Source organism: Sinocyclocheilus anshuiensis, unplaced genomic scaffold, assembly GCF_001515605.1.
Source record: "Sinocyclocheilus anshuiensis isolate Anshui unplaced genomic scaffold, SAMN03320099.WGS_v1.1 scaffold775, whole genome shotgun sequence".
Classification (NCBI taxonomy): Eukaryota; Metazoa; Chordata; class Actinopteri; order Cypriniformes; family Cyprinidae; genus Sinocyclocheilus; species Sinocyclocheilus anshuiensis.
Window position 1 is genome coordinate 1,237,232 of NW_015552614.1, and position 19,435 is coordinate 1,256,666.

General features: G+C 36.1%; 2 protein-coding genes across 2 annotated transcripts in view; both read left to right on the forward strand.

The window, feature by feature from the left end:
- LOC107665951 (dystrophin-like) overlaps positions 1 to 6,438 on the forward strand; it is a 127,385-nt gene extending 120,947 nt beyond the window's left edge. The window contains exons 77-79 of the mRNA XM_016457021.1: positions 1,157 to 1,277; positions 3,323 to 3,415; positions 5,683 to 6,438. Coding sequence (XP_016312507.1) covers positions 1,157 to 1,277; positions 3,323 to 3,415; positions 5,683 to 5,780 — 312 coding nt within the window. The 3' untranslated portion in view covers positions 5,781 to 6,438. The remainder of the gene's footprint in view (positions 1 to 1,156; positions 1,278 to 3,322; positions 3,416 to 5,682) is intronic.
- A 7,080-nt stretch (positions 6,439 to 13,518) lies between these two features.
- On the forward strand, positions 13,519 to 19,324 carry LOC107665947 (interleukin-10 receptor subunit beta-like). The gene is made up of 8 exons (XM_016457018.1): positions 13,519 to 13,705; positions 14,031 to 14,206; positions 15,364 to 15,481; positions 15,744 to 15,910; positions 16,017 to 16,171; positions 16,833 to 16,995; positions 17,383 to 17,504; positions 18,712 to 19,324. The coding sequence occupies exons 2-8, from the start codon at positions 14,125 to 14,127 to the stop codon at positions 19,096 to 19,098; spliced, it is 1,194 nt and encodes a 397-aa protein (XP_016312504.1). The 5' UTR covers positions 13,519 to 13,705; positions 14,031 to 14,124; the 3' UTR covers positions 19,099 to 19,324.
- The last annotated feature ends 111 nt before the right edge of the window (positions 19,325 to 19,435 follow it).

A 19,435-nucleotide genomic window follows, 5' to 3' on the forward strand; every position in this document is an offset into this window, starting at 1 on the left:
ACGCGAGTTTTGAGCAGTGTAGAGTAGCACTTCTTGTTTGTCATTTCTCCGATCACAAATGCAGACATGGCTCCACTGGATGCAACAAATGCCTCGTTTATAAAGAATTGTATTGTTTTTGTCTCGTTGCTACGGCCGGGACAAGGCATCACAATATGGTAAGGGACGTAACATTTCCTTAACCTTAAACCGCATAAACACATTTCATTACACCCAATACACAAAATAATGTTCTTTTTAGCAACATATGACCCCTTTAAAGGAAGTTTATCATCTCTTATTAGATCTAAACAATAACATTCAAGATCAAGTTGTTGTTGTTGTAACTGAACTTTAGACATCTCAACACGATTTTGCGCTTCTAACATTTTCTCTTTCATCTCAGTTTGAATTAACAACAATTGTTTTTGTTGTTCAAATGTTAGATGAGACATTGTAGGCGTCGCATTAATGAAATCTGATGCACCTTCCGAATACTGAGACTCTAAAACACCACGCTCGATTAACTCCGTTTTTACCAGAGCTTTAATGTTGTAGGGACGTAACATTTCCTTAACCTTAAACCGCATAAACACATTTCATTACACCCAATACACAAAATAATGTTCTTTTTAGCAACATCATATGACCCCTTTAATGGATGTATATGACATGCACATTAAAAGGTTATATTATAGAAGTCCTTACTTAACCCTGACAACAGCCTTGAATATTGATGTATAGGACAATGAATGTCCAATTTGTGACATTTGTTTTTGATCACTTAAACTGTCTGGGTAATTTTATTTTTATATTTAAGCGACATCACATCAGCTATTTTGTGTGTATTTTTGTGTTGGCTTGACTCTTGTTTTTAAAACCTGAATGATGCAAAAACAGCAATTCTGAGAGCCCTAGCTCTTGTTTTATACTGCAGTTGTTAATATTTTGAGAGAGTCCTCGGGGCAAAAATTCAGTAATTTGTCAATAAATTAGTAGAGAGGGTTTTGTGAGGTTTAAAAAAAAATACGCAGTAAAAGAATGTGAAGTCTTAGGTTGAAAATATATAAATGGATGTTTTCAAATGAATCTGGAAATACAGAAGTACAACCCAGTGCTGATGTTTGCGTCCAGTCCCCTGCCTAATCTATATGGTTCCTTTCTGCCTGTGTCCTAGCCACAGACTGAGTCCAAGGTGAATGGCACTGCCCTGTCCTCACCCTCCACTGCCTCTCCGAGATCTGACACCAGCCTGGCCTCACTGCGTGTGGCCGCAAGCCAAACCACAGAGACGATGGGTAAATGTCCCTAACAACTTCAGTTTAACCAGATTAAACTCTTCAGCACTGATTATTCATAAAATAGAATGAATAAAATTAAGCAGGCTAAATAGTAATAATAATCAGTAGTAGTTTCCATCCTTAGCAAAATACTGAAACATATGGAAGCCCGTTTCCATCATAGAATGAAAAAATAAAAAAGTTAATTGTGCCTTTTTATCTCACGGTTCAGAATTTTTGTCACAATTCTGAGTTTCTGAGTGAGATAAAGAGTTGGTTACCTTTTTTTAAGTTTTTATTCCTTAACGGATATGAGCCTCCATAGAAATAGACAGTTGTGTCTAAAGTATTTATTCAAATAATAGGCAACACATTGTCTTCCATTTTGGTGTTTCTTGAATTTTTCTGTGTACGAGTAAAAGCTAGTCATGAATGCAATCCCCTCTATCTGACCACTGTTAAAATGTATTAATTAATTTCTTAATCTGACTAGTTAACTCACATTCCTTGCAATTATTATGTTTAATAACTGTAACTGTGAAGCTTTCATTGTACAGTATGACTTGGCTTGAAGCCCAGGCTGGTTTCAGCAAAAGATTTTCAGAACGGATAAAAAGAGGCAATGTTCTTATCTGTGCCAAACAAAAAGGAACACAGGGAGCTTTTATTTTATTATATTTAGGGATACAAAAGAAATGCTCTTTGCCCTGAATTGCTAGCCAACATTTTATTTGTTGTCTTCACTTTTGAAGAAACAGTCCAACAAAGTTCCAACAAAATTGGGTGTACTTCAGTATTTGAAGAGCAAACATCAATCATTTTGTAAGTGCAGTTTGACATTTATTAAACATTATTTAAAAAAATAAAAATAAAGAAATAGCACATTGATGAATCAGAAATGTCTTTTATTCAAAAGACTTCTTTTATCATCTTTTCATATGTATTTCTGGAACTGGATTTTTATAGATGCACTTGTCATTAGTGCTATTTTTCAATATAAATTTTACATAATGAATAAGATAACTTAGTGAGGTTAATACGTTGGCATGAAATTTCAACATGAAGTGTTCTGCAGTGTGATGTGCTTACTAATGCATCTAATACTATTTCAGACAACATTTTCTAATTCTTGTTTGATTAGTATACATACCATTTTAATTATTTTTTTATGCTGTATGGAACATTTTCTACTTTTTCAAAATGTATTCATCACACCACAGGACCATTTAAACAGACTGCATTAAAGCAAAAGGTGTGAAAAAATACAAAAAAAAACCATGCAAATTACAGCACCTTAAACACTTTTATAATGTCTGTCTTTGATCATGTTTTAGTTTCATTTGTTACATGAGCCTGACATAACACTTTTTAAAAACTTTTTTTGTAGTTGATTTCTACCTTACATGTGACAAACAAGTCTCAAAGAATTAGCTGTTGTAATTTGTAATATTTACCAAAATGACCTAGGTTGGACTTGGAAGTTGAAAGTTTTGCAATTGCTGATATTATTGTTGCTTTATTTATTACTGACAATACATAAAGAGGTCTTTCTTTTATATTTTTGTAGTTTTCTTGACAAAAACTCAAGAACGCTTTTGTCAAGATCACAAAACATATATTTTCAATTTAAAAAAATTGAATATTATTATTATTATAAATATTATTCATTTTCATTTTTTGAATTTTACTTTGGCCAGAGTTCTGCATGAATGTAAAATGGACTTTTATTGAGCTAAACTTGACTGCTTTAATGCTCATTTCTTCTCATTTCACATACAGCTGGCTCCAAAAGTCTGAAACATTTAAAATCAGGGGTTTTATGTAAGCCTTCAAATTCAATGACAGAAAAATCTATCTTTAAAAAAATGCATCATTCTGGATTTCATTGTTTAGTCAAATTGTTAAAATGGTTTTCGCATCTGTAATGAATATGTTGTAATAAAAAAATTCGAATGGAAACACCATTTCTGTTTGAAGATGAAATGTCATGGACGGCAGGACAACTTACAGGGTTTTTTAAGGTCAGTTCTCAGTTTTAATTGGGTGACTGCTGTGTGTTTCAGGTGATGATGAGCTGTCCAGTCCCTCCCAGGATGCAAGCACTGGATTAGAGGACGTCATCGAGCAGCTCAACAATTCCTTCCCCCACAGCCAAGGTGAGAATCCAGCTGCAGCGTCTGATACAAACACTTCTGTTAATCAAGCAAACTGATGCAGATGGTCTCAAACTGGCCACAAGTTATGGACCCTATTCACATTTCTGAGCACCTCAGAAGTCGTCATATTTGGGTAAACTTCTATAGCGGTGAACAGAAACTACAATGAATATATTTTTGCGTTCTCATTCGCTCCAATAGCAAAATAAACAATTCACAATTGTGTTTCTATGACTTTCTAAAAGACAAAAATATAGAGAAATTTATGTTTAGAGAGAAAAATGCCAAATTTGGCAAATTTTGGATTCCTTTTTGAGCAATATGAAGAAAATATGAGTTTGCGGTGAACACAACCTGTACATTTCTCTGACCCACTGCATTTCTACTCTTTGCATGATTAAATCGCTAAATGACACTGTTTCTTATGTTTCTACTTCTTGTTGGAAATAGATGGAGGACTTTTTTTTTTTTAATATAATACATGAAAATACAATTTTTTTAAATGACAGAACGACTCTTTAACTGTAAATAAGCAAAACCTAAAACAAAGAAATTAACATTGATGAATGTTCTACTTAAAGCTGTTTCTCTTTTTAACAGTGACTCTTAACAGGATATGTATTGTGAGAAGCACAGAATTACAAATAAATAAAAAAAACCTTACTGTTTATGTAATTAAAGCATTAAGAACTAGGACTATATTAGGGATGCACAGATACCACTTTTTTCAGAACGAGTCCGATACCGATACTTTCATTTTTGGTACTCGCCGATACCTGTATTTTCACAGCATTTGTAATTTTTTTTTAAATATTGGGTACAGAAACAAAATAATAGTAATAATAATATGAATCATGTTAGTTGGCTTCATTTAGCAAACAGATATTACCTTCCGTTATTTCCACACTTAATTATACCTGTTAAAATGTATTGTATAAGCTTTTGTTACTTTCACTGTTCATTTTAATGGCGCATTAGAGCTGCTCCATTGCAGCAGCTTAATACTGTAATCACAAAATGTTTTCCTAAAATAATGCAGCTTTAAATAAAGTTGTGTATGCTTGACGTTTAAAATAACGTATATACCCCTATAATTTTTGTTTGTTTTATATTTACGATTTAGTTTTAATCCAAATGCATGCGCTAATGGCGCTCTCGGACTCTCTCTCACTCTCTCTCACTCTCCTTACCGTCAAATAACTTTAGTAACTTGTGCATTGTTTTACTTACTTGCTTTTGACATATCCGACCGAACTTCAGACTTTCCAGTGATGTCTGAGATATTCACTCAACAAGCTCGCGCATCTGTGCCGCCGCGCGCTCATTTCTTTTTCTGGACACAGCTCTATTCACACGCTGTTTGGTATCGACTTTTGCTATCGGGGCATTTTTACGAGTACAGGAGCGCAGTATCGGGCCCGATACCAATACCAGTATCGGTATCGGTGCATCCCTAGACTATATAAATAGCAATTATATATGAATCTCCAAGCATTCAATGTGCTGGCAGTACAGATCCTGTTAAGATTCAGTCTAACTGCCTATACCTACTCCCAACTTTACTGATTTTTTTCTTTCCTGTTTTCCTCTGTCTAAGGAGGTGGACGGCTAAACCCATGAGAGGTTAGTATTGTTACTAACCCTTTCCTCTTTTCCATCCTTACTTATCCACTTACACTATGATTTAAAGAAGTCTCTTGATCACCAAGCCTGCATTTATTTGGTCAGAAATGGAGTAAAAACAGTAATATTGTGAAATATTACAATTTAAAAGAAAATTTTACAGCAAAGCTGTATTTTCAGCATCATTACTCCAGTCTTCAGCGTGACATGATCTTTCAGAAATCATTCTAATATGCTGATTTGCTCCTCAACGAATATTTCTTATCAGTGTTGAAAACAGTTGTTCTGATGAACTAGTCAGCCTAATTAAGTTGGTTGACATGACCCCACAAGAAACCCACATTTACATATTTTGTTTACACATTTATATATTATGTTCTTATTATCAAATTAAAACGTGCACATTAGCTTAACTGACAGAATTCCAGTGAAGTTGTTCATATAAAATCGGTGTGAGATTGTGGTAACAGTGTAATATTGTGCATGTAAACACCCACCCTCAAAACTGAAAATCTGAAATCTGAAATTTGTCTTTCAGGTACTCTGTTCCTCTATATAGATATGTTTAGCAGCGAATAGTGCATTTAGTGTTAGATTGCATGTTCAAGCACTGACATCAGATTTTGTTTTTCCGTCTCCCGCAGGTCCTAATGTGGGAAGTCTTTTTCACATGGTTGATAACATTGGACATGCCATGGAGTCGTTGGTTAATGTAATAACTGAGGAGCAGGATTTAGACTGAAGTTGTCTTCTCCTAGTTGCATGCTTTTGTAGTGTCAACAACTGGACAGGATATGTTTACAATGGAAATATAAATAAAAATCTATTTTTCTGAAGGATCGCGGTTCCACTTTGTAGATTTGATCTTTAGTAGTTTCAGTAGTTTCTTACAGCGAGTCTAGAATTGTTTATTAATAATAATAAAAAAAGGTTTTTCAACTTCTATGCAATTGTACAAAAATACGACAACAGGTGTGTGATAACGTAACATTGCGTGCCATGTCTTTGTACAGAGTGGAGCACATTTAAAAAAAGTGTTTTATCTAAATGGGTGACTGAGTATATGCAGGGGTGCTTTATCAACTAATTTTGTTTGTAACAAAATAACAAATGCATATTAAAAGGCAAGCCCGTTATACTTGTGCGTGTTTGTGTGTGCGATAGAGTGTGTTTGAAACGTGTCTGTGTGTAATCCGTCCCATTCAACTATTGCAGACAACATGAAAAGAAAACACTTTTGTCATTTTATATATATATATAAAAAGGTTATATACTGTCTGCCTCACAGAAATTCCCTTGATTCATGCTCTGTCCGTGCTTAATGAAGCAATAAGAATCATGATCATAATATTTATATTTTAATGACAACTCTCGTGCTAGAGATATTTTTATGGAATCTTGTTTCCACCATTGAATAAAAAAAATAAAAGCAACTTTTTGTCGCAATTCTGAATTTTGTGCAGAATTGCAACAAACTCACAATTGCAAGGGGGAAAAAAAAGCCTTGAATTGTTAGTCACAATTCTTTTTTTTTATTCCAATTGTGAATGTAAACTCAGAATTCAGAGAAAAAAACAATTGCAAAATGTAAACTCAGATTTGCGAGTTTGTATCTCGCAATCCTAAGAAGGAAAGTCTGAATTGTGAAATGTAAACTCACAATTGTGAGTTAAAGTCAGTTGAGAAAAAGTTGCAATTATCATTTTTATTACATGGTGGAAACTAAAAATAGAATTCTCAGAATTGTGAGAAAAAAGTCTGAATTGTGAGATGGAAATATTGGAAATGAGCTACCCTACATTTTAGCCCGTGTTTCAGAATGAAAATTTATTTAGTGCTTAAATCAAATGGCGTTAGTTGTATTTCCATAAGTGAAAAAATTAAGAGAAAAGTACATCCAACCCACTTTACAGAAATGTTACAGAATTGGGATTAAGTGTTGAGTTTAAAACTAAGGAGATCACAATGACAATGCTAATGATTAACCTCTAATAATCATTATCATCTTGCAGTAGGCGTATTGGAATAAATCGTAAATGACAGGTCATGCATACTCATTGTTCTAATAATACAATGTCTAACTTCAAATGTTCATCTGAGGTTATTTGTTTGTCATAGACATCTATATATGCTAGCGAACAATAGCACGATATACAGAAACGAGACAAAAGATTCCTCTTTGCATTGCTCCTTAAAACATCAGTTTGTTGCTGTGTGATTGAGATGTTTGTCTTCTAATTAGACCTTTATGCTTTGTGTGAATAAATATATAGAAATAAATGATCACAATATATTGTATGCACAACCGTTATAATTACAAAACATTTTTGCACCTTGGAGATGAGCATGTCCAGAGTACTGCATATTTATTTCTGAGATGTGCTATTTGATTCTAACTCTTGTTCTGAAATCATATATATTATTTGTAATTGCAAAAGGAATATTTTACCAGACTATAAAATGTAATTGTGATTTTTTTTAACTTGCTGCTGCATTAGTTGATAAAAATGGAAACACATTTTGGCCACTGTTTTTCTTTTTTATGATGGATTTGCTTTGTCACAGTGCAGGTAAAAAATTGCATTATCATCTGACATACTCAGCAATATTTCTACTGAAAATGTCTAGGAGAAATTAAATGTTCGATAATTAAAAGGAAGTCAAGCTACCGTGGCATTTTAAAATGAACGTGGTTTAGTGGAAATATGTCATTCATGAAATAGGTAGTAGAAAAAGTACAATAAAATAAATGCTATTTACAATTACATCATGAATGTTTTTTTTTTTTAATCTTAAATACAATTATAAACCATTTAATATTACAGTCTGAATTTATAACTGATTTTTTTTATTGATTTATCAGTCGAACAATGTATTTGTACCCTATGTGACTTATACTGAGGAAATCTTTTCATGAATAATTTTATTTTAATTAAATTCACATATTTGTATAGCGCTTTTCACAATACCTACACTCTAAAAATGCTGGGTTGTTTCAACCCAACTTTGGGTCAAATATGGACTAACCCATCTTTTGGGTTTTAAAATTTTAACCCATTAGTTGGGTTAGTCGATATTTGACCCAAGGTTGGGTTGAAACAACCCAGCATTTTTTAGAGTATCGTTTCAGCAGCTTTACAGAAAATGAACATTTCTACATTACATTTTCAGCAATGTTCAGAAAGTTCTATTAATTCAGTTGCTTTTTTTTTTTTACCCTGTTTTAACATGGGTTTCTAAAGAGGCCAGAGCAGGACAGCATACAATCGGAAGTTAGAAACCATCATGGCAACACTCATCGTTTAGGCTACTCGAGGAAAAGGTGGATAATTGATAAACTATCTACAATGTATATATATAAAGCCAATTTATAAGTCTCTATCTACAAAAGCAAAACAGAAAGAAAAATCTTTAGAGTCTACTCTAAAACGAAAATGCAGAGGGTGGAACTCAACCTTTTATTAAAGTTTCTAATACAAACACAATGTAGGCTATATCACGTAACTTGCTTGCCTGTCCTCTTCCCTAACCTTGAATACCCCAGCTAGCATAGGCTACACACATCTCCAAAATGTCTTTTAAAGAGCGCTTCTTCTAGAACGCATCTGATAATTAGGCTAACTTTAAAAAGTCAGTTTTACATACTTTTTAAATCCTAGGTCTTCAACCGTACTCCTGGGGACCCACTGTCCTGAAAATTTTATTTCCAGCTTCAGCTCACCTGGGGCCTCATTTAAAACCGTTGCGTACGCACAAAACCTGCCCTGAAAGAGGCGTATGGGAGCATAATTGGCTTTTTGGGTTAAAAGCCCAATTTTTGGTATGAAATTCGAAGAGTATGACAATTAGATTAGACTGTGCAGAAATTGAAATCTACACGCTAATACACACTATACTCATAGTCACCAATGCTGATGTTGTTCTTATTTGAGTCATTATATTCAAAGACGTAGGCTAGAATCTGTGATTGCGAAGAACAGTAAATATCCACACCGGTGCGGCGACTGACTGCCACGCATACTCTTCAGAACATTAGATTTATCTGCACTGGAACCGCGCCCACTCACAACCCACGCAAACTAGATAATTCCGCACACAGCTGCAATTCCAGGTTTTCAAACAGAGTACCCCAGCTAGCATAGGCTACACACATCTCCAAAATGTCTTTTAAAGAGCGCTTCTTCTAGAACGCATCTGATAATTAGGCTAACTTTAAAAAGTCAGTTTTACATACTTTTTAAATCCTAGGTCTTCAACCGTACTCCTGGGGACCCACTGTCCTGAAAATTTTATTTCCAGCTTCAGCTCACCTGGGGCCTCATTTAAAACCGTTGCGTACGCACAAAACCTGCCCTGAAAGAGGCGTACGCCACTTCCTACGCAAAAGGTGGGATTTATAAAAAACGAACGCACCTGCATGCAAACTCTGAACCATGCGTACAGACTTTTTTTTCCTGGAGAGAGAAAAGTAATGCAGTAAACAGATTTTAAACTGTTTTCATTTCATCATATGCATTTACATTCAATATTCCACTCTCATTAATGGAGATAAGCACTGAAATTATATAAAGTCATTATGCAGAAGTTAAAGCTGCAGTCCGTAACTTTTTTGGTTAAAAATGGTCCGAAATCAATATTTGAGCAAGTACATAGCCAGCCAGTGTTCAAAACTATCGCCTTACTTTAGCCCGATTCACAACGGTTAGCTTATAATTATATGAATTTAGACATAGCCTATTTGTAGTGGATGCGCTTGATTACTTTCCCTGTGGTATGTTATGTTTTAATGACAGCGAGGAGTGCTATAGGCAGAGGGGCGTAGGCAGCGGATGGGCCTGACGGGCACAGGCCCCCCCAGTTTATTATACAAATATAATATTTGTTAAATAATTATTTTTAAATCTATTTTAACACAAATAGAGAACTATTATAACATCTCAAATAACTAAAATAAATAAAATGTGTTTTTACATAAATCTTGATGAGTTTTTCCTTAATGTCTTGTACCTTTAACAGTGTTAAACATGGTGTCACGTGGATGGGAATATGCATAGAAATGATGTGCAGATGAGGTTATGCATAGTAAAACTAGGCGTTGTAAGAGCTTATAATAATGTTTTCTAATTTGAGTGGTACGGGTAGGTTTTCGCGAGAAATTCGAGCATGGCACTGCGTCATTACATATCGTTTATAGCCTTTTCTCACAGCAGCCAGAATAGTTAAATGTATCATTTTGATGGCGGATTGTAATCCATAAAGGATTATGTGTTTATGAAACACATGTGAATGAAATGCAGCGGATGGGCCTGACGGGCACAGGCCCCCCCAGTTTATTATACAAATATAATATTTGTTAAATAATTATTTTTAAATCTATTTTAACACAAATAGAGAACTATTATAACATCTCAAATAACTAAAATAAATAAAATGTGTTTTTACATAAATCTTGATGAGTTTTTCCTTAATGTCTTGTACCTTTAACAGTGTTAAACATGGTGTCACGTGGATGGGAATATGCATAGAAATGATGTGCAGATGAGGTTATGCATAGTAAAACTAGTTGTAATAAGCTCTTATTTTTGGTGATTTCGGGGAGGAATCTGAAAACTTTTGTGCCTACCTACACCTTTAGGATGAAATCTATGGAGAGTTTTATAAATGAGACCCCTGGACTGTGGTTCCCTCTCATAGGCTCACTTCGATGCTGCGATGACGTCATCGCTTTGGGAACACCTTCGGTGTGACGAATGTCTGAAGCCCTTATACCATCACGCCAATTCATTGGCCAAATAGCGCTTAGCACCGCCCCCAAAGCGCACGTAGGTGAGCTATATAGCGTGCTGCGCGCTATTTTCTACGGGGATCCCGTGGTCTTCGTCAATGACAATTTGCGGCCTACCCCGGAAGCTCACGATGCGATGTCTTTCGGTTGTATGCCGTATGGTGAAGACGTGCTGTCCACAGCAGCCTCCGATTCGGAGGATTTATTGGGCGAACTGTGCAGTTCTCTCCCTCCGAGTGGACAGGAGAAACGCACTTCCCCGTCTTACAGCGAACTATTAGACGTTGTAACGCGCGCTGTGGATAAGCTGGGGTTAGAGTGGGATAGCGAGCCGGCGCAAACTCAGTCCCAGTCGAAACTGGACGATCGATTTTTGTCCAGCCGCACTCCGTCTCAGCCCCGTAGGCCTCTCCCCTTTTTCCAAGACCTCCACTACGAGGTTTTGAGGTCTTGGAAACAACCTTTTTCGGTGCGTATCACTAATCCCGCTGCCGCTGATTTCGCCACGGTTTCTAAAATGGCGGCTCACGATGCCTGCCGTAGAAGAGACTCTCGCGGCACATCTCACGCCGAACTCTGCTCCGTCTTGGAAGTCACGCCCTCTGCTACCGTCCAAGCCGTGTAGGGTTACTTCCGCTTTGATCGGGAAATCTTACATGGCCGCTGGGCAGGCCGCGGCTACACTCCATTCTATGGGTGTACTCCAGGCTTATCAGGCAGACGTGCTCAATGAGCTGGATGAGGGAGAAGGCTTGACTCCAGAGGCTGTTAAAGAGCTCAGATGAGCTACTGACTTGGCGCTTAGGGCTACCAAGCACACAGCTCGGGCAGTGAGCAGGTCCATGGCAGGGGTAGTGTCAGCTGAGTGCCATCTTTGGCTTACTCTCACTGACATTAAGGAGAAGGACAGAACCTTTCTCCTGGATGCGCCCATTTTGAGTGACGGTCTGTTCGGAGACTCGGTCACTATGGTCGTGGAAAAGTTTAGAGCAGCGAAACAGCAATCTGCTGCGTTCCGTCAACTCATCCCTCGCAGGGCTAGGGAAGTGGAGCGTCAGCCACCTACGGCCCACTCACGCTCAGGCACGGATACATCGAGATCTGGTACTCGATCATTTGAGGAGCCTAGGGCTACGAACGAACCTTCAAAAGAGTGTCCTGCTGCCGTCTCCGCAGACGACCTTTTTGGGGGTGGATTTGGACTCTTGCACGATGCGGGCACGGCTGTCTCCCGCTCGTGTGCAGTCAATACGGACCTGTTTAGGTCAGCTCAGGACAGGGCGCCGAGTACATGTAGGCCTGTGTCTCAGGATGTTGGGTCTGATGGCGGCAGCGTCCCCTGTAGTTCAGTTGGGCCTGCTTCACATGCGACCATTTCAGTGGTGGACCAAGAGCCAGAACATTTCACATCACTGTCACCCGCTTCGCAGAATTACGGTGACACGCAAAGGCTCTCGTACTCTAAGCCCCTGGATGAAACCCCAGTTCCTTCTGGAAGGTGTCCAGATGGGGACGTTGTGTTGCCGCAAAACGGTCACGACGGACGCGTCCCTTACGGGCTGGGGAGCGGTCCATCAGGGATATCCAGTCGGTGGAGTCTGGGCAGAGGTACATCGAGACTGGCACATAAACTGTTTGAAGATGCTTGCGGTTCTCCTGGCTCTCGAACAGTTCTTACCCCAGCTGAGAGGTTATCATGTGTTGGTCAGGACAGACAACATGGCAGTTGTGTCGTACCTCAATCGTCAAGGGGGATTACGTTCTCGCCCCCTTTGCAGGCTGGCGAGGCGTATTCTTCTCTGGCCATCCCTTTGAACCGATGGAGTCAGTGTCAGAGAAGTTACTGACCATTAAGACCGTTCTTTTGGTGGCTTTATCCTCCCTTAAGAGGGTAGGGGACCTGCAGGCTCTCTCCATTAGTCCTTCGTGTATGGACTTTGCACCAGGACTGGTAAAAGTCTTTTTGCGACCTAGGCCTGATTATGTTCCGAAGGTCGCTTCGACTCCATTTCGCTTTCAACAAGTGGTCCTGGAGACTTTTTCCCCAGGCGAGGAGGGGTCAGTTGCCCTGAATCTCTGTCCGGTTAGGGCACTTAGGATTTACGTTGACCGCACGGCTCAGTGGCGTAGATCTGATCAGTTGTTCGTGTGTTTTGGTGGTAAGAGCAGAGGTTCTGCTGTCACTAAACAGCGGATGTCACACTGGATAGTGGAGGCTATTTCTTTTACTCAGGGAACCAAGGTTACATACGTAACCGAGATGTTTTTCAAGCAATCCTTGATTAGTTCAGGTGTGCTTGATTAGGAGTTTGTAGGAGTTTCCCTTTCAGACGCAAAATTTATGGGAGGAGATTATTAAAATAAATCACGCAGCATAATTTACTAACGTTTGCGCTCCTCAAATTACTGGTATTTGCGCCATTATTTAAGACGCTAATTTGCGCTGCTCTTGGTAGATTGTGTTGGTCATTATGGAAATGATCTGGCTGCGTCTGTGTTCTTTAATTTGCGCATTGTCAGTAAATCACCCGCAGAAATTTCCACTCCCATTAGCGCTATTTTGGAATTGCACTCTCACGCTAATTTGCCCTGGTTAGTAAACCTGGCCCCAAATGTCTATAACATCTGTCAGGAAACGTCTCATAAATGCATTGCTGGTCAGCAAACGTCAGGTGATCACGGGGAACAGGTGACGTGCGTGGATCAATGGTATGGCACTGTAAAAGTGAAAGTAAAAGCAGAAAAAGAGAAATCAAAACAATAGGCTACATATCGGCACGTAACAGGGGTTTTATGATTGGATTTTCTTGACTTAGTAAGAATTCTAGCAGCTGCATTTTGAACTACATAAATGCTTCACACTTCTGTAATTGAATGGTGAGGTAAGTAACACCGTAACCATTATAGTGTTGAGCCTGTTTATTTCCAAACCACAGTAGAGTTTTCCTGTTTTCCCCCTGGTAGTCATACATGTTACTTTCCAAGAATGAATCTCTATATATAAACGCAATATAAATTATTAGTTTAAAATAAAATTCCATGAAAAAAATGTTTGTCAATCTGCATGTAAATTAGAATATCAATTATATCAATGCCAACGTTTGACAAAAAAAAAAAAGCAAATACACAAAAATAAATACTGTTTTACTAGTTCTCAGCATTTTTATCCAAGGTTTTTTTGTTTTTTTTAATAATCCCATCTCAAAGAGGAAGCTGTTGAGTCATATTGCTCCTGTTCCTCTTGAGCACATGACAAACACACTGGTTTAAAAGATCCCTGCCACTGCTCGCTCCATCAGTGATGTTGTCAGTCATGTTTGTGAAACTCAGTCTGTTGGCTCTCATATTCTTTTTGACAAAGGATGTTCACCCCACCAATGCTGGTGAGTATTGCTTGCTTATTTATGATTATGATTATTGATTTTAGGTAACCATTTGAAGTTAAATGATGACAAAATAATTTTTTCCATTTATTATTTTAATTTGACCATTACAACATTTTATGATACTAGTGTAAATTGATATTTTGTTTTAATATGCTCATCTCCAAGGAGCATTAATAAGGGTCCCAAAAGTATTTAGACTCTTTAAAATGTATGAATGTCTACATATAGAACAAAGTACACTTTCCAAGCAAAATATATAGTACATATGTTTTAAATGGTAAAACAAACAATAGATGTGGTGTTCCAATTTATTTAAACACTGGTTATGAAAGGTGAGTGGAACATTAACATAGTTAATGTGATGAACTACACCTGTGGTTCCTCTGCTATAGGATGCCTGTGTGAACTGGCTTCACACACCCACCAAACACCAATCTGACAGCAACTGATTAAAAGTAACTTTTAAAGTTAATTCTGTCAATAGCATTATTTGTTTGCGGATGCCATTTCTTCAGAAATGTTATTTAGTGCAGTGGGTCACGACCCACTGGTGGGTAGCAGAGAGGAAACACAGATGTTGCACAAAGTGTAAATATGTTGCACAAAGATACATGTTTTACTTAAAGATACATGTATTTACGACTGTCACAGATCATAGCAGTATTTCTTGTGGACCTATTGAATATGAAAAGGGGAAAGTTCCCCTCACGACTTGTGTTTGTAAGAAATAAATCCATCATTAAAGCGTTTAAACCATTGCTTCTGTCCAAAATATGAGTCCATAATAACACCCGTTGTCCTCTTACATCAAAATCCTTCTACGTTTTTCTTTAAAACTGTTTTCACTTTTAAATGGTGCTTCATCTGTGCATATTTCTCTCCTGATTCAGAGGAGATGACTTTTTCACTGGAGAAAGCAATATTGCAGATAGTGCACCACTTTTTAGCCAGAAGCAATGATTTGAAGTTAAAAACTTCTTGATGATGGATTTGTTTTTGATGTTTTTATCAGCTGTTTGGACTCTTGTAATACTTTATATACTTTATAATACTTAATCCAAATACATTATGGAGTACTTTATATATTACATAATTCTTTATAAAACTGCATTATCACATGTATTACTGACATTGGTCATAATATTTTACTTTAGAAGCAAAAGTGGCTGCACCCCAGAATGTGAAGGTGACCTCCGTCAATATGGCTGCAGTTGTTGAATGGACATCTCCACACAATCCCATGAGTAACGTGACATACACGGCAAGATATATGTAAATACACTCAAAATACATCTTAAATACTCCAATATAGAAGAAAAAATAAACTAGCAACAAATGCATGCATGCCATTATTAAATATACCCACCATAACTAGCTAAAAGTGACTGAACTATTGTTCTGCTGGAATCTGATACTTCTGAGCTTTTGCAGAAGTTGAAAAGAATAGGCCTATTCTACTTGCATGAATAACACATTTGCCTTACATGCTTACGTAAATATTGTGTCTGTTGTGTTTGTCATCCTGTCCTTGCAGTTTGAGAAAAAACGACTTTTCCCTCTGTGTGAACACCAAAGAGCTGAAATGTGATGTAGGAATACTGCCATATGTATTTGGGAGCTACATTTTTCGAGTGCGGGCAGAGGATCAGGGGCTGTTCTCTGAGTGGGTTAATACAGCCGAATTTTCACCGTATAAGCACTGTAAGTGAGAATCAGCTCTAAGTTTGCACTATAGACTCTGTTGTGTTGTTAAGTCAAAATAATGTTCATAAATAATAATTATATGAACTACTTTGCTCCTCTGTAGCTATCATAGGACCCCCTACTGTGCATCTTGTCATCCAAAATAATACCTTGGATGTGCATGTCCAAGCTCCAATGCTGAAAGTGGGCAAACTTGCAGACATGTTTTCACAAGTGTCCTACATCATCAGATACTGGACCGAAGGCTTCGAAGAGGAGGTATAAAAATGCATATATTCTTCTTTTTTTTTTGAAAGTTTTGAATCCTCAGACATCTTTGTTATACACTTCTGTTCATGTCAAGTTAAGAAATATGATTATGCTTATATACTTGAAAGAAAACATTTAACGTTAACTGAAATTAAGTAAAATATTAAAAACCCATTCAGTTAGTTGCCAATTCATTTCTCATTTTTGTTTAGTTTAACTTGACGTACTATAACTAAAACTGAAATAAGAATGATTAAAAACTATAGAAAAGAAATAAGAAAAAACTATAAAAGTAAATTGCAGTAAAATTACTCAAACTTTTAAATTAAAATGAAAATATACAAAGGAAAAACAAATTCTAAATATTAATAAAAACTAACAGTATCTCAATTATACTAAAATAACATTGGATTTCAGCATGTTAACTATCTCTCTCTCTCTCTCTCTATACATATACTGTATATTTTTATTGACTAATACAAGTGAATGGCTCATGCTGGATTGATAAATAGACAATTTTAAGTATTTATTTACTTTATTATGAGTATCACCATTACATATAATGAACAGAAAATAATCTATTTCCAGTTTTTTCACACTTTTTTTATGTAATATAAAATATAAAAAATAAATATCTTCAATAATCATAAGATGAACTTTGTCCCTGTAGGCAATGGAGAAGAAGGTTGCCGAAACCAATGAAGATTATGTTAAACTGAGTATTAAAGGACTACATTCCTGGAGCAGATATTGTGCTCAGGCTATGTTGGTTCCCAAAGGCTACAGAAATGTCAAACAGTTCAGTTCTGCCGTATGTGTGACTAACATACCTGGTAAGTGTGTCTTCACCTGTGACTCAAAAGTATTTCAAGCAACCCTGCGATAAATCAATTAAGCAATAATCATACAATCATCTATTCAATAAGATTAAAATAGAGTGTAAGTGTAAAGTAGTTAATAGTATGGTATACAATCTAAAATTATATAAAAGTATATATAATGTTGTGCTTTACAGTGTAATTTCTGTTAACAAATTATGCCTTCATTCAGATGTATTGGGTCAAATTGACAAAGTATGCATTAATTCAGGAGAGCAGATTCAAGAAGCAACGTTTTTTTTAATCAATAATTCAAGTGACTCAAAAGAATAGTTTCCTATTGAGAAGCTTCAAGGTGAATTCCAAGGTGCCAATCTTTCTCTCTCTGTGTGTTTGCATTAGTGCTCATCAGCTGTGTGATTGCTGCTGCCATCCTTCTTCCTCTGGCAATCCTGGCCGCCTGGCTGATCTGTAAAGTGTACAGATTCCTGTACCCGAAAACCAAACTACCAGAACTTCTCAAGGTATACATCTCATGTGAATCCACTACGCATTATATATATGTGTAACGTACACAACTTTTCTTATCTGACCATAAAAAACTGTTATTTTTGAATTAGATGGAATTTGATATTTTGAATTAGCTTTATTTGTATATTTTCAGTATTCCTTTTGATTTGTTTTTAGTTTTAGTTTTAGTGCTTTTGTCATTTTTATTGTTTTTTTTTCTCCTAACATTTCTGCACGCTTTAGTTTTAGAAAATGTTGTACTTCAACTTAAACATGTTTCAGCTGCACTGTAAAAAAAATTACGCTATAAATAAAACTAAGTTTATTAAAGTACATTTGACATGTAAATACATAAGTATTTTCAATACTTCAAGAATATTTCAATTTTTCTACTTCAAAATGTCATGTTTCATTCAGCCTATTACTTGCTATTTCTTTTCTACACAGTACAAAAAAATAAAAAAAAATTCAAAGTCGTTAAAAAAAAAAGATTGTTTTACATTTTACAAGAAAATACCATTTCAGGTTTTCTACTTCAGAATTTCATTTTTAATTATCTGACCATAAAAAACTGTTATTTTTTAATTAGATGGAATTTGATATTTTGAATTAGCTTTATTTGTATATTTTCAGTATTCCTTTTGATTTGTTTTAGTGAGATTGTTTTTAGTTTTAGTTTTAGTGCTTTTGTCATTTTTATTGTTTTTTTTTCTCCTAACATTTCTGCACGCTTTAGTTTTAGAAAATGTTGTACTTCAACTTAAACATGTTTCAGCTGCACTGTAAAAAAAATTACGCTATAAATAAAACTAAGTTTATTAAAGTACATTTGACATGTAAATACATAAGTATTTTCAATACTTCAAGAATATTTCAATTTTTCTACTTCAAAATGTCATGTTTCATTCAGCCTATTACTTGCTATTTCTTTTCTACACAGTACAAAAAAATAAAAAAAAATTCAAAGTCGTTAAAAAAAAAAGATTGTTTTACATTTTACAAGAAAATACCATTTCAGGTTTTCTACTTCAGAATTTCATTTTTAATTCAATGTGTTATTTGATATTTCTTTGTGATTGTTTGTGAAATTTACTCGCAGTTGTTTCTAGGCAACCTTTATAATTTTCATTTAAGTTTTATTTCAGCTTTATTTCAATCACTGAAAAAAAAATTTAAGTTAACAATAACAATATTGCTTACAAACCATATATTTCTTTGTAGAATCTATTCGTGCCATCATTTTGGAATGCTGAGGCAACCCAACATTCTGCACACCAGAAAGAACAGCATGATAAAATCAGTGCCATATCTGAGCACCATCTATATGAAGAGCTCAGCGAGAAAAGCAAGATCTCAGAGGACAAGGACTGTGGGTTGCCGTCTCTTCTCGCCCCAATTCAAGAGGTGGAAGAGGAATACAAACTCCTGATGCACATGAATCCTGCACCTGCTTTTTACCCTAACCATCTCTATCCCTTATGCTTGAAAAACTCATTATTTACTAATTTAAACAAACCCTGCTTCAGAGGCTCCACTAGCACTCAGCCTCGTTACTACAACATAGCTGGCGCAAGCTCTGAGCTGAGCCACACTGACTGTGTTTGCTGAAGTCATCAACAAGCTGAGATTAACTTATTTACTTGAGAATGATCTTGACTGCCGCAACTATATAATTTATATTTATATTATGTATATATGTATAACTATGCAGTGGTGCAATGGCTGTCTGTTGTATATAATTTCTTGCATTGTTTACTCATGCTAATAATTGAATGTACTTTCTGAGAAACTGATATCATTGTATGCCTATAAATGGTTGTATTGTTGTTGTAAAATAGTGAAATATATCATAATAAATAAAATTGAATTAATTTTCTCTTCCCTGTTGGCCCAGTTAATTTAATTATAGCATAGTTGTATCATATTGTTAGAGCTAAACTTTACA

Bases quoted from the DNA above. Each gene is read 5' to 3' on its own strand.
- LOC107665947 (XM_016457018.1), top strand. From the start codon at position 14,125: ATGTTGTCAGTCATGTTTGTGAAACTCAGTCTGTTGGCTCTCATATTC. The intron at 16,172-16,832 runs GTATAAAAATGC...TTGTCCCTGTAG, and splicing joins CCGAAGGCTTCGAAGAGGAG to GCAATGGAGAAGAAGGTTGC. The intron at 16,996-17,382 runs GTAAGTGTGTCT...TGTTTGCATTAG, and splicing joins ATGTGTGACTAACATACCTG to TGCTCATCAGCTGTGTGATT.